Genomic DNA, 13,408 nt, shown 5'->3' with positions numbered 1-13,408 from the left:
AATGAGGTCTGAGTTTTTCTCTTCCACCAACTCTGTGAGTTCATTTATTTTTACATGTTTTCTCACATGTTGCTCACTACCTGTAGCAGTAGCATATGTGCTGACTGTACAGACAGTCATTCTAACCACAGCTTTATTCCTCAGGTACACGTGGCACACACACTCTGTACAGAGGGAGTTTGAACAGCAGTGAGGTGATGCTAATCTGCCGTTCTCCAGCCTCATACAGAACAGCATATTGGCAACGGGAGCCATCGTCTGGGACAAATGCAATCCGTGTGGCCTCAGCTGATAAATATGAGAATGCTTCAATTTCCATGGAGGTAGATAAAGAGAGATTCTCATCTGAGGGCTTTGATGGGTCTAATTTTCCCCTGAGAATCTCACCGGTGAAGTTTGGAGACAGTGGAAGGTACTTCTGTTCCTTTGAACACTCCCTGATGGCCACAGTAACGCTGGTAACTGTTCAGGGTAAGTCTGCACTTCAGGTTTAGCGTATGCTTACACAATTTACAGAACTGAATAAATAACAGCATTCTTACACATTATGCTTATTAAAGTAGCCTTTTTTACAATATGCTGTGCCATGCAATGTAACAGATTACAGCCATGGGTTAACAGTAAGCAACAGAAGTGTTGAGCCCAAGTCATAAAGGTAGTGCACCTCACAGAAACTCAATGACGAATAATGGATGTTATCTGAACAAAAAAAATTTTTCTGAAAAATAAAGAATAAATAAATAAATAATCCATGTACATGTGCGCTCTCAGTCTCAGCAGTGCCCCCTGGTGGTCTGTCCAGGAATCAGTCCGTCATGCTGAACTGTGAGATATCACAGGTGAACAGCTCTGTGACCCTGGCCTGGCTCCGGATGAAGGGGGGCAGGGGGGAGCTCGTAAAACAGGAGGTCCTGAGTGAGGGGCACCCGAAAAAGATGCTCAGTCTCACCCTGCCCACTCTGAGCAGAGACCAGCTGCACTGGGCCTGTGCGGTGTTCACAGGGAGCATGCTCAGAGCACAGGTCCCCCTCACACTGCCAAAGCCAGGTACTAAACTCCAACCACAGGCACAGGATTCATTACAACTTAGGGGAAGACACTAAACCACCTAGTCTCTATAGTCAAATGCAAAGTCTCACAAGCATACTAGCAATAAATAAATAACAAAACTCTTCTATATTCCTGTAATAAAATATTCACAGTAATAATATTAATAAGCGTGAGTCTAGCCAAGTCATGTACCAATGCCACTCAAACAGAAAACAGAAGTGTTTAACTCAATATGATGTGCACGCACCTATCATTTTATTAGACAAAATAATAATTTTTACTTTTAATATGGCTGAATAATGAATGTAACTTTTAATATAACCTAGTAATTAAATAAATAAATAAATAAATAAGAATATTCTCCCTATTCTGAGCTCCCTAGTTAAGTTTCCTTCTTTTGTGCCAACACAGATAATGGCAGGGTGCTGGCGATCGGTTTGGCCTGTACTGCTGCTGTGTGTGTTGGAGTGCTGTTGCTGTTAGGAGGTCTGTTGTTTCGGCGTCTAAAAACAGCAGCAGGTAAAAGCTTCTCATTCTGTTCCGAGTTTACCATTCTCTCTGACAGAGCTTTCTAGAGTATTCACACTACAACATTGCTTTGCTCAGATAGTACAGTGTCAGTAAATGCATTGTTTTTAAATTATGTTGTTTCATTTTTTCTTTTGATATTTTATATTGAAAACAAACCAATGCCATACACAAGATCAACCAAATATAACCAATCACTTCCCAGAGAGATCATTTACAGTTTGCTTAAATGTTTTTTCCCTCTCAGGTTCCTCCACATCACCAGCTGAAGGGAAAGGTGCCGCTGATCCAGTCTACAGTAACATCACAGATCTGCAGCAGGGTCAAGGTAGTGTAGAGGAACAAGGCTATTCACACGTAGCTTGAGTTAGTGCAGTAATGTAAGGGAACACACTACATTACAGGCATTTATCATTTGCTCTCATATACACAGTGACTTACACAGCTTTTTGCATTTTAAAAACACAGCACCCATTTATACAGGTGGATATATACTGGAGCTATATAGGTTACAAAGCCTGTTTCTTAGCCAATCTATTCCACAACAAACTTATAGGCCATGTATGGCTTGATCATAGTAAAGATTCAGTTTGTTTCATTTTTTCTGTTGATATTTTATATAATTGAAAACAAACCAATGCCATACACAAGATCAACCAAATATAACCAATCACTTCCCAGAGAGATCATTTACAGTTTGCTTAAATGTTTTTTCCCTCTCAGGTTCCTCCACATCACCAGCTGAAGGGAAAGGTGCCGCTGATCCAGTCTACAGTATCATCACAGATCTGCAGCAGGGTCAAGGTAGTGTAGGGGAACAAGGATATTCACACGTAGCTTGAGTTAGTGCAGTAATGTAAGGGAACACACTACATTACAGGCATTTATCATTTGCTCTCATATACACGGTGACTTACACAGCTTTTTGCATTTTAAAAACACAGCACCCATTTATACAGGTGGATATATACTGGAGCTATACAGGTTACAAAGCCTGTTTCTTAGCCAATCTATTCCACAACAAACCTATAGGCCATGTATGGCTTGATCATAGTAAAGATTCAGTCATATTTTATAAATTTACCTGAGTGAACCAGTGAACTAATTCATGGGAAGGTTTTCATTATGGGCCAGTTTCTAATCCTAGACTAAATTCAATTTTGAATAGACATTCTCCATACAAAACTCCACTTAGTCCAGGAATAAGCTTAATCTGTGTCAGCAAATCCAGCCCCGTACATTCCATGCGCCAAATGTGTGTGGGAAATTAATTACACTGAACAATTTAAATTAGGTGCATGTTGGTGCATCGGACTGCACCTCATGTACTTCCAAGGATGCACACCTGAGCAATACCTGAAACAATTAGTAAAATTATGTGTTTTTCTTTTAAAAAGAAAGTGCATACCTAGGGTTGCACCTTTGCCTTCTCTTAAAAGGAGGGTGAGCTGCAGGTATGCCTGGACTTCCACAGCCTGAGCCATATAAATGCTGGTTTAAGTCTGGCCCAAATCATTTGTCAAATATGAGCAGATATGAGGTTTCACAAGCATAAACCGAATAATTTTATCTCTCTTGTTTGATGGCCTTGTTTATCAGCCAATATATTTTTCCATGTTCTAGGTTCATGTAAACAATAATTCTGACATGTCATATTTCTGCAGGAACAAGAAGAAAATGATAAAGTGATCTATGCAAGCGTCTGCAAAATGTAATATGGATAACTATTCAATGATTCAAATGGAAAAAATTGACATAAGTGTGGACATTTCAAGTCTGTTCAGTGCAACTTCATTAGAGAAGGAAGAAGACAATTTTTTTCAGAGACCTGTTATTATGTAAATATGCCACTGTTTCTTCTGCATTCTTTCTTGTTAAAGGAAGCTTTTACAAGTATCTGATCATTTTTGTATTTTGACTGTGAAGAACTCAGTGGTGTCATGGAAAATATACACATTTTTTCTGTACTTTTCTTTTTGCAGTTTTTTTTATTTTTCGGTGTTTAAAAAAATTTGTATTCCGATTTGTTGACTATTTAATGTATGAACAGCAGGGAGTGATATTGTTCAAGAAATAAGCAACATATTTATGTAGCAGTGTCTGGCTATTGTGGTGTGCTCTTCAGTGTTCTCTTCTCTGCTTTTAAGAAGAATGCTTTTTATTTTAAATAATAAAGCTGCTGTGAAAGGAATTACATTATTCATTATTATAACGCAAAATAAAACACAGTTAGTGATTGTGCCACCGACAGCACATGCAGCGTCTTCTGGGCCAAACCGTGTGAGATTTCTCTGTCCCTCAGCCCCAGTGTCACTGCAGGCAGAGCAGATAAAGGTGAGTCCTGATTACCTGGCTGTAGCATGCTGCATGCGAACACAGCATCATGTTCCACTCCTGCCGACGGTTCAGCGTCTTCCTCACCTTCCTCATCTTCCTCACATTTGTCACCTTCCTCACCTCCCTCACATTCCTCACCTTTTGCACCTTCCTCACTACCCTTACCTTCCTCACCTTTTGCACCTTCCTCACTACCCTTACCTTCCTCACCTTTTGCACCTTCCTCACCTCCCTCACCTTCCTCACCTTTTGTACCTTCCTCACCTCCCTCACCTTCCTCACCTTTTGTACCTTCCTCACCTCCCTCACCTTCCTCACCTTTTGCACCTTCCTCACCTCCCTCACCTTCCGTACCTTCTGTATCTTCCTCACCTCCCTCACATTCCTCACCTTCCTCACCTCCCATGGCAGCATGCCATCCATGCTCCAGACTTCACTGGTGAGATTCTCAGAGGAAACTTCAGTCCATCAAAGTGCTGTCGGTGGCAGAGTCACTAACAGAGTTAGAAGTGCCGAAAAAAACCTTTGGCAAGGGAATGCATTTGTTTGTTTTCTCCGTAATCATGTCATTTCGTTCTTACGACCTCGCCGAACTTTGTTTCCGCAACAACTATGCTGCCTGCTGGCAGAGAGAAAATGAGCAAATGCATTCCCTTGCCAAAGTTGTTTTTGGCACTTCTTGCACCTCCAAGATTTTCTAACTAGCCAAAATCACCGCAGATGATACCAATGCGAACATTGTGTGTGATTGGTCAGAAAGTGGCTGTGATTTATTTTGTTTTATTTCCACAAGCTGATTCCCCATCTCCATTGAGACCACATTGCCGGCAACGTTACAATAATAACATAGCCTATATACATAATATAATAATACATTGGCATTTCAATTGTTTTGAAGTATGCTGCCTGCTTTAACTGTTAGGTCTACGTTATATGTGGTAGAGAGAAATAAACTATTTCTCCACATCCGTGGATTTCCTCAAAAAACGTCACCCAGCGTTCCACCGAAACCAGCGTGAGTGTTGCTATTTAGTTTCCTTTGAGTACCTTACTGTGTTTCAGTGCGAGTCCTAGAGAGCTTGGGATATTCATATAAAGATTAGACAAGCAGATGTAATTACCATTACAGTATGCATATTTATTGTGATGTGAAAATATAGAAAATTTGTTTTTTCTTTATTGTGATTAAATTTGTATGCATCAATGGCACATGATCTTTGTTACAGCTTGATCAGTTGGTGAAAGATGCAATGGCAGCAGAGCAGAACACAGATGACACCGTCAGTGACCCAGATGAGGTCAGAGATGTGCGACGACACTTCAGGGAACCTGTCAACCACTGCATCTGAACCATATACCTGAGAAAATGATGGTGAACGTTACTCTCCTGCTCTCAAGCCTGCAAAAAAGCGCAACAAAGGCCAAACTGTTGATCCCCTTGAAAAGCGGAAGCTTGATTTGTTACAGGAAATGTCTGTTGCGATCCAGAAGCCAGCTGCTGACTGTGATGGCACGTTTGGGAATCAAGTAGCAGAGGAACTGAGGTTGATGAAAAAACCCTGTGATCAAGACAAGGCTAAAGAGAAAGATTATGAATGATGTATATGAGGCCCAGGAGTGTTAACACGGCGGCACAATTATATCGAGAAATATCACCGATGGAAAAAAGGCTATATGCTACAACTGCATTTAGATCAAACCATGTTAACACATTACACTGTTCTTACACTCTTCATGGTAAGAAGAAATTTTAGGACAGCACTTCCGATTTTGCTTGTGTCGAAAGTGCTGCGAAAGAAACTGCGACAGATTTACCCACAGCCACAGCGACATAGCTCAAGAGGTAAGACCGATTGTCTGGCAGTCGGAGGGTTGCCGGTTCAAACCCCGCCCTGGGTGTGTCAAAGTGTCCTTGAGCAAGACACCTAACCCCTAATCTGCTCTGGCGAATGAGAGGCATCAATTGTAAAGCGCTTTGGATAAAAGCGCTATATAAATGCAGTCCATTTACCATTTACCAAAATGTAAACAAGTCAGGCAGTTTTCACGGTCGGGAAAAATGTTATGACAACGTTAGCTTGTAGCAGTAGCTTACGCTAGCCCCGTTTGAGACTAACAATAAAACTTTATTTCCAACTCGCCCCCAGCTCGCGCTGCAAAATATATAAGCCATGCTGATTCCGTCTTCTCAGTCACAACTTCATGCGTCTGCTAATGGATTCACCCATGATGTCACCAGACACGGCGACGGGCTTGGTATAGAAGGTGTGGGTAGACATAAAGCTTCACCTGGCAAGGAGGGGGAGAGAGGGCCACAGAGACCTGTGCCTCTCCTCTTTTGAGGTTAAAATGGATAACTAGGGTCTTGAGTGTTTGTACTTGTCACACAATGCCCAGACGAAGAATCACAAAACTGTCCGATCTGAACAAAGAAAGCTACCGCGGCTTCATGTTTATCCCAGTCAGGAAATCCAAAATGCCCCATCCTCGGCGTCAAAAAGCACATCTCTGAATGTCATCAGCTTCAAAAAGCACATCTCTGAATGTCATCAGCTTCAAAAAGCACATCTCTGAATGTCCAGTCATGACTTGTGATAGCTTAGCATCCTATTTAATATTGGTAAAGGAGAGCTGTGTGAATCGTATGGCAGTGAACTGATAGTTTTTACCGCCACTATCACAGGTTATAGTTAGCAAAACACTGAATTCCATTTGATATCTCCAGGTCAAGATGCAGAGGAAAATCTTGTCATTCTTTAAAAAACAACAGAAAGCACCAGCCCTGTCCTCAGTCAGGAGGTTGATAGTGCAAGACGTAGGTTATCGTCTGTGAGATTTATTGTGATAGGCTATTGTTCCTTAATTGTATGCAGATTTAATTGTGTGTAGGTGTGGTTACAGGTTATATGTCAGTGGTGGTTCTTTAATGCGGGGCGCTGGGGCGCCGCCCCCCTAAATGCAAAATAATTATAAAATAAAAATTGTTTACTCGTACAATGCGCCTGGTAGTCTGTCAGCGCCTGTGAGCATTCATTAAAAATTGGTTCCAAATTCAAATTGTATTTGGTTAATTTCTGTGTGATTATAGCCTACTTCCTGGGTGAAGGGCGCCAGCCAAATGAGTGTGTATGTAAGTCCTTCAACGTTTGGCAAGCAGGTGACCTGAGGCTGCTCTCTAAATGGTTGCTTCAGATTTTCCACGAGGCCCGAGACCAGAGACTGTAAAAAATATGGGCAAAGCTACTGTGACGTCACCCATTGCCTCTCCGTGGGTCTCTAAAACACGTTTTGAAGCTGAATGGCGGGCGCGGCCATGTTGTCGATTTGGAGCCAAAACCATAGAGTTAAACGGTCTTGTGATTTTTACAATTTGATTGACAGTCCGGTGCGGAAAAGCCCATCAACCTGAACGAGGCTAGCTGACTGTCTGCCGTTATTACATTACATTACATTACAGGCATTACAGGTTATGTTTTAAAATATATTATCAGATGTTTACGGAGTTTCATTTCCATCCGTGACTGTACTGTGTCATGTAATCACGTTATATGTATGACATTAAAAATACAATTAGGCTATGTTCAGTTATCTGCAATTTATGTTTCTCAGCAAAACGAATATGCTTAGCTAGCATATCAGCTTGCCAGTGAGCTAGGTAGGCTATCCATGGTTAGCTCACGCATTAGCAATATGAACCACAGGGGAAGAACATTGACTACACTGATGGTCAATCAATCAGAGATGTGTAGGCTACTGGTGATTTGACTAGGCTAATTTTCGTATAACTGTCTGGTAGATCTGCTGTTAACCGAGCAAGTTATCGTCGTAGGTTTTCGCCACAGTCAGTTAATGAGCCAGTAACTGCTACTAGCTACTCCATCGCCGTTTGTGGTGTTCACTTTCTGGGTGATGCTAGCTGACCGATCGTTCGCAAATCACTTTCTACTGAATAAAAGTTAACACTGTCAGCGGTGATTAACAAATCTACCAAGTATTTTAATAACTGATCTGCAGGCGTGTAAATATGACAACGCACTTTGTACAGCAAGTTTTCCACCTGGTGCATGAAGACAAAAATAATGTAGCCTACATTGAATTTCTAATTATTATTAGGCTATTATTTTTTTCTTGTAAATCATCAAAACCAATGGAGAAAAGCCAATATACGCAAGGAGCCCCCAGAACCGATTCTGAGAACCACTGTCTTAAATGCCTAGCTTGTCGGTCTCTTAAATGCTAAAAACATGTTCCTTTCTAAATGCCAAGATTGTTAATTTCGTTAAATTCTGTGTGTGTGATTTCATCGTGTGTTGTATATTCAGCAAATGAACCTTGAGACTCTTAATTCGCTTTGTGAAACTGAAAAAGTGTTTATCCCAAAATCGGGATTATAGTAGCTCTGTCACATGCGTGAAGCATGGCCCAGGTAGACATTTACGGAATGTACACGACTGACAAGCCGTCAAACACGTCTGACAGATTGAATGTTTGCCGGTTAAGGTTAGCTAGCTAGTCAAATGGCTTGGTAGCCAAAGTTGCGAACTGTTTTACATAGGCTACTACTGGACTACCAAATATAGCAAGCTGATTACGCTTTCTGCCAAGAAATTATTTGGTTAAGTAGGCTAAAGGAAATAGTAAAAATTACTCGGCTACCGAAAAACTTAAGAGGAGGATTATTTGATGGTCGTCTAGTGCAGCTGTAAATAGCACACGCCATAATGAAATCACCACGAAATGGGATGCCTGCATTTTCAGACTTAGCACAGGCGGACCGTGGCCGGAGCCGCAATGTCAAGGCCAAGAGGCGCCACCGCCCACCCCAGTGACCATAGACTGCAGCCCCTACTGTAGCTCAGACTTCCGCAGTAATCCGAAAGTGACGAAAGCTGTACCTCATTGGTCCAGAACAAATATTGGCACTGTGCCCAAATGACGCAATAAATCATGAAATCGACCCATGGACAGTCATAAGATGAATAAAATACACCTATTATGACTATTTGTTCTTGTGAGAAAAAATGATTGACTTTGTATTTTGATCGCATTTGTACCGTAGACTTACATGGAAACCGGATATGAAAACACCTACACTGGAGCCATCCGTAGTGGCGCTAGTGAGCAACCAGGAACTACAACACCAGGAAATGAGCTTCAAAAACGAAGTCTGGTTTTGGCCGCTTGCCCGAGACACTACTTTTATTGGCAGCGAATTGGTATTGTTTTTTTTTTTTTTGATGTAATGTGATTGGACAATTCCCGACGCTATCTTCCATGTTCACGCCCACCATTAATATAACTACGGATGCGCGACTGTCACGACTGCTCCTTAGCTAGCTGATCGGTACTTTCAGGAGATGGCAACTTCAAGCAGAACCAGGGAAATCAAAGAAAATTTGGTTATTTCCTTACAAAAACGCCCTTTCACAAGGCGTTCACTGGAAGAACAAAAGAGGATAAAGGACCTTGGACCGGACCGACCCAATTTACAAATTCGGCAGAAGGCAAGTGATCGAGGACGAGCCTACACCCGGGGCTTCTCCCGCTCTTGTTATGACAAACAGAGTTGGCTAGCTGGATGTGGTGTAAGTAATGCCTTTTATTGCTTTCCCTGTTTGCTATTTCAAAGTGTCGGCACGGAAGTGTTGTGGACAACGACGGGGGTACAAAACCTATGTCATCTTTCTGAAAAATGTAAACGGCACGAAAGTAGCCGCAGCCGTCTAGACAATAGTATGAGGCAAAATATTTTTGGCAGGCTTAACATTGCTGAACAGCTAGATGAAGGCTACAGGATTGGCATTAGAAGGCACAACGAAGAGATGACAGAATCGACACATCCTGTCCAGAATAATAGACTGTGTGATATTTCGCGGAACCTTTCAGTTGGCTTTGCGTGGCCACGAAGAGATCGAGAGCTCCAATAATCCCGGGATATTCTGTGGGTTGGTGAATTTTGTTGCCTCCTTTAAACTTCAGCATTCACATTTTGTCCAGCAGATGGCAGCAGAAGGCTCTATAAATGACCTTGGAGTTAGCTAATATTTTCCTACTCTTTTTATGACTTCATAGAATGTAACTGGCAGTAAAAATGACTGTGGCAAACACACCTGCCACAGGCCACCGAAGTGGCTTTCCTTGGGGCCCTCCAGCACAGAGACACAGGGAGATGATGTTCCAACAGTCCAGATTTATTAACGAGGGTTTGGCAAGATGTTACAGCCAAAGTGAGCAGATGTAACCCAGTCATGACCGAAGCTCCCTGGTGTGGGTGGGGATGGCAGATTTAACCTGTGCGCAGTGATTACCTCACTACGCACAGGTGCAGCCACTCCTGTTCCTGGGTCAAATTAGCCTGGCCAATTATCTAATTCTTAACCAATTATCCAATTGGCCAGGTCTAATTAGCTTGACCCAGGGCAGGTGTGGCTGCTTAAACCAGCCATCCCAACAACACAATGACTTTAGTAGTTCCATATTTAGAAATGGGCATTTTGTCATCTCTACATATTATTTTATATTATTAAGGAGGGCAAAATATGTAGTGCTACTGGCCAGTGTTTAGGCAACATTAGTGTGTTGTGCTGTTTTTAGATTTATTTATTTGCTGAGCTATGAAGTGCTGCTTCAGTTTATTTGTCCCCCCCAAAATTGTGCCCCCCCAAAATTTAATACTAACCGGATTTGGGGATGGCTACTAACTTTAGCTGGTACTAGCCAACTATCTTGCAAAGCAAACTATGCCTATATTTCTCAAATGCAATTAAGTGTGTATAACCAATTGCATTTCATTTTCACTTGTTTGAAAAGGGGATTTATGCTCTACTAACACACCGTTAATCTGTAGCCCACATCTCCTCCAGCATTAATGCGCAACATAGTGCTGTGTCTCTGTTTGGCTACCAAGAATTGAAAAGAGTAAACAAGAATTATTCCACGATGACGTGAGTTTGAACACAACCGAGAACACTGCAAATCACGCATTTTTAAAAAACACGAAACTAATCGCGGTTAAAAAGTTAACTAAAGATGTCAGAGGCATAAAACTATTAATTTAACAGCTTGGTACGCATAAAACTGTTATATATTAAAAGTGTCAATTTGCGTATAATATCAATCTATAAGTTTTATTATGCAATCTTGTTTGTTTCATTAATCCTTCAAAATGTTTTTTTGAATATTATGATTCAGTGTTCAAGAACTTCATTGCTTTCAATTACCAGTAGTGATTGTTACATGAATGTTGAGCATCTACATTCTAATGAGATAGTAATCAATCAATACTGTGTAGTTGTTTATAAAAAGGTTTATTTACATTGTTTACAGTAGTACTGATTCAGAACCTTGCTAAACCGCAAACCACAATTTTGGTTTCCAGCTTTTTATCCACTTTTTTATGAATATTTTCTATTTTGAAACATTTCTATCTTCAGAATTAAATACAACATATAGCATCTGTTATGCCATCTTTTAAACAGTGCCATAGCAGTCTAAAATGCTTTACAAATGAACATAACAACAACAGTAACAACAAAAATAATTAGTCCAGAAATAAATTCAAGGCTACAGATTGAATGGATGGTACCTGTCATGACCTCTGAATGGCATCTTTTATGCAGTGCTACAGCAGACTAAAATTATTTGCAAATGAAAAAAATGCTACAACTACTACTACTACTACTACTACTAATAAAAATAATAATAATAATAATAATAATAATAATAATAATAATAAATGCTACTACTACTACTAATAATAATAATAATAAATGCTACTACTGCTACTACTACTACTAATATTATTATTATTATTATTATTATTATTATTATTATTATTATTAATAATAAATACTACAGCTACTACTACAAATAATAATAATGATAATAATAATTTAACAGTGCAGTAATAAATACAAGACTATAGATTAAATGGATGGAATCTCTTATGACATCTGAATGGCATATATTATGAAGTGCTACTGCAGTCTAAAATTATTTGCAAATGAAAAGAAAATACTACTACTACTAATAATAATAACACTAAATAAACACAAGAGCTACTTCTACCACAAATAATAATAATAACGATAATAATAATTTAACATTGCAGTAATAAACTATAGATTAAATGGATGTAATCAAAAGTAATGAAAACAAGTGCTATCCTTCAGTGGACTTTAAATGTTGAATTCAGTGAAAGACCCAACAATCCTAAATTGAAAAACTGTACAAATCTTAGAACTGGATTCCACTCTGTGAAATCGGTATCAGCTAAAGCAGGAGGTAAACTCAAGCGGAGGGCTCAGTTCTACTCAACGAAAGATGCAACACCTCCCATTGCCAAAACCCAGGATTGAACGAGGGACCTTTAGAGCTTCAGTCTAATGCTCTCCCAGCTGAGCCCACGCAGCCAGGAGCATTCCTTGGATTTGCCGGGGCTGGGCCTGGTAGGATGTACAGAAATCTTCAGGCAGGGCTCCGCTGGGTGGCAAAGCAGCAAAGTTTCTGCACAAATCATGCTAAAGTACGCCGTACTTGAGTAAGACCGCAACAGTCTCATGGGCAAAAAGGCAGCAGGTCTCAAGGTAGGCCCTTACAGCCACAGGTGCCAATTAACTCCCAATTAACTCCTAATTATGACAACTGGCCAATCAGAAGCTTCTAAAAGTCATTACATCAATGTCCGGAATCTTCCAGACTGTTTAAAGAGACAGTCAACTTGGTGTATGTAAATCTTTGACCAACTGGAATTCTGATATCGTGAATTAAAACGAAAATAAATCTATCTCTAATCGATTGTTTTAAAATTCCTGCTGACGTGAACAAAGTAGATGCCCTAATTTACTTGGCAAAAGAAATGTATGGTAACATGAAATTTGCGTTGTGAAAAATTCAGTTTGAATATATTTAGCCTTGGTGTATGTAAATTTGGCCTCAACTGTATATCTAAAAAATTTTGTCAAACAAATTCACAGATTTCACAAGCTGCACTAATGCAAAAGAGTCTACAACCCATACAAAACCTACGTGAATTTCATCGTATGTTCCCACCTAAAAAGGACACATTATTGAGGAAGCAAATATTTCGGTGTTTACTGGCATTTTCAGGGTAAAGCCAAGGGCGACAGGGGGTGTGCTCATGTGCTTTGTCCTCGTCCGGTATCTCTCCTCCCTTTCCTATCCAAAACACTTGAACATGCTGCATCTAACCAACTCTCTGCTTTCTTCTTTACATTACAGGCATTTAGCAGACGCTCTTATCCAGAGCGACTTACACAACTTTTTTGCGTAGCATTTTACATTTTATCCATTTATACAGCTGGATTTATACTGAAACAATTTCGGTTAAGTACCTTGCTCAAGGGTACAACGGCAGCGTCCTACCCGGGAATCGAACCTGCGACCTTTCGATTACAAGTCCAGTTCCTTACTCACAGTGCTACACTCCGTCCTTCTTTGCTGCAGAGAGTTGGTTAGACCTGCTTGACCCCCA

General features: G+C 40.5%; 1 protein-coding gene across 1 annotated transcript in view; it reads left to right on the top strand.

The window, feature by feature from the left end:
• LOC118216581 overlaps positions 1–3,569 on the top strand; it is a 50,804-nt gene extending 47,235 nt beyond the window's left edge. The window contains exon 16 of the mRNA XM_035397892.1: positions 3,243–3,569. Coding sequence (XP_035253783.1) covers positions 3,243–3,293 — 51 coding nt within the window. The 3' untranslated portion in view covers positions 3,294–3,569. The remainder of the gene's footprint in view (positions 1–3,242) is intronic.
• The last annotated feature ends 9,839 nt before the right edge of the window (positions 3,570–13,408 follow it).

Source organism: Anguilla anguilla, chromosome 17 (genome assembly GCF_013347855.1).
Source record: "Anguilla anguilla isolate fAngAng1 chromosome 17, fAngAng1.pri, whole genome shotgun sequence".
In the NCBI taxonomy this organism is placed as follows: domain Eukaryota; kingdom Metazoa; phylum Chordata; class Actinopteri; order Anguilliformes; family Anguillidae; genus Anguilla; species Anguilla anguilla.
The sequence above is the reverse complement of the archived record's forward strand: the minus strand, read 5'-3'. Positions and strand labels throughout refer to the sequence as shown.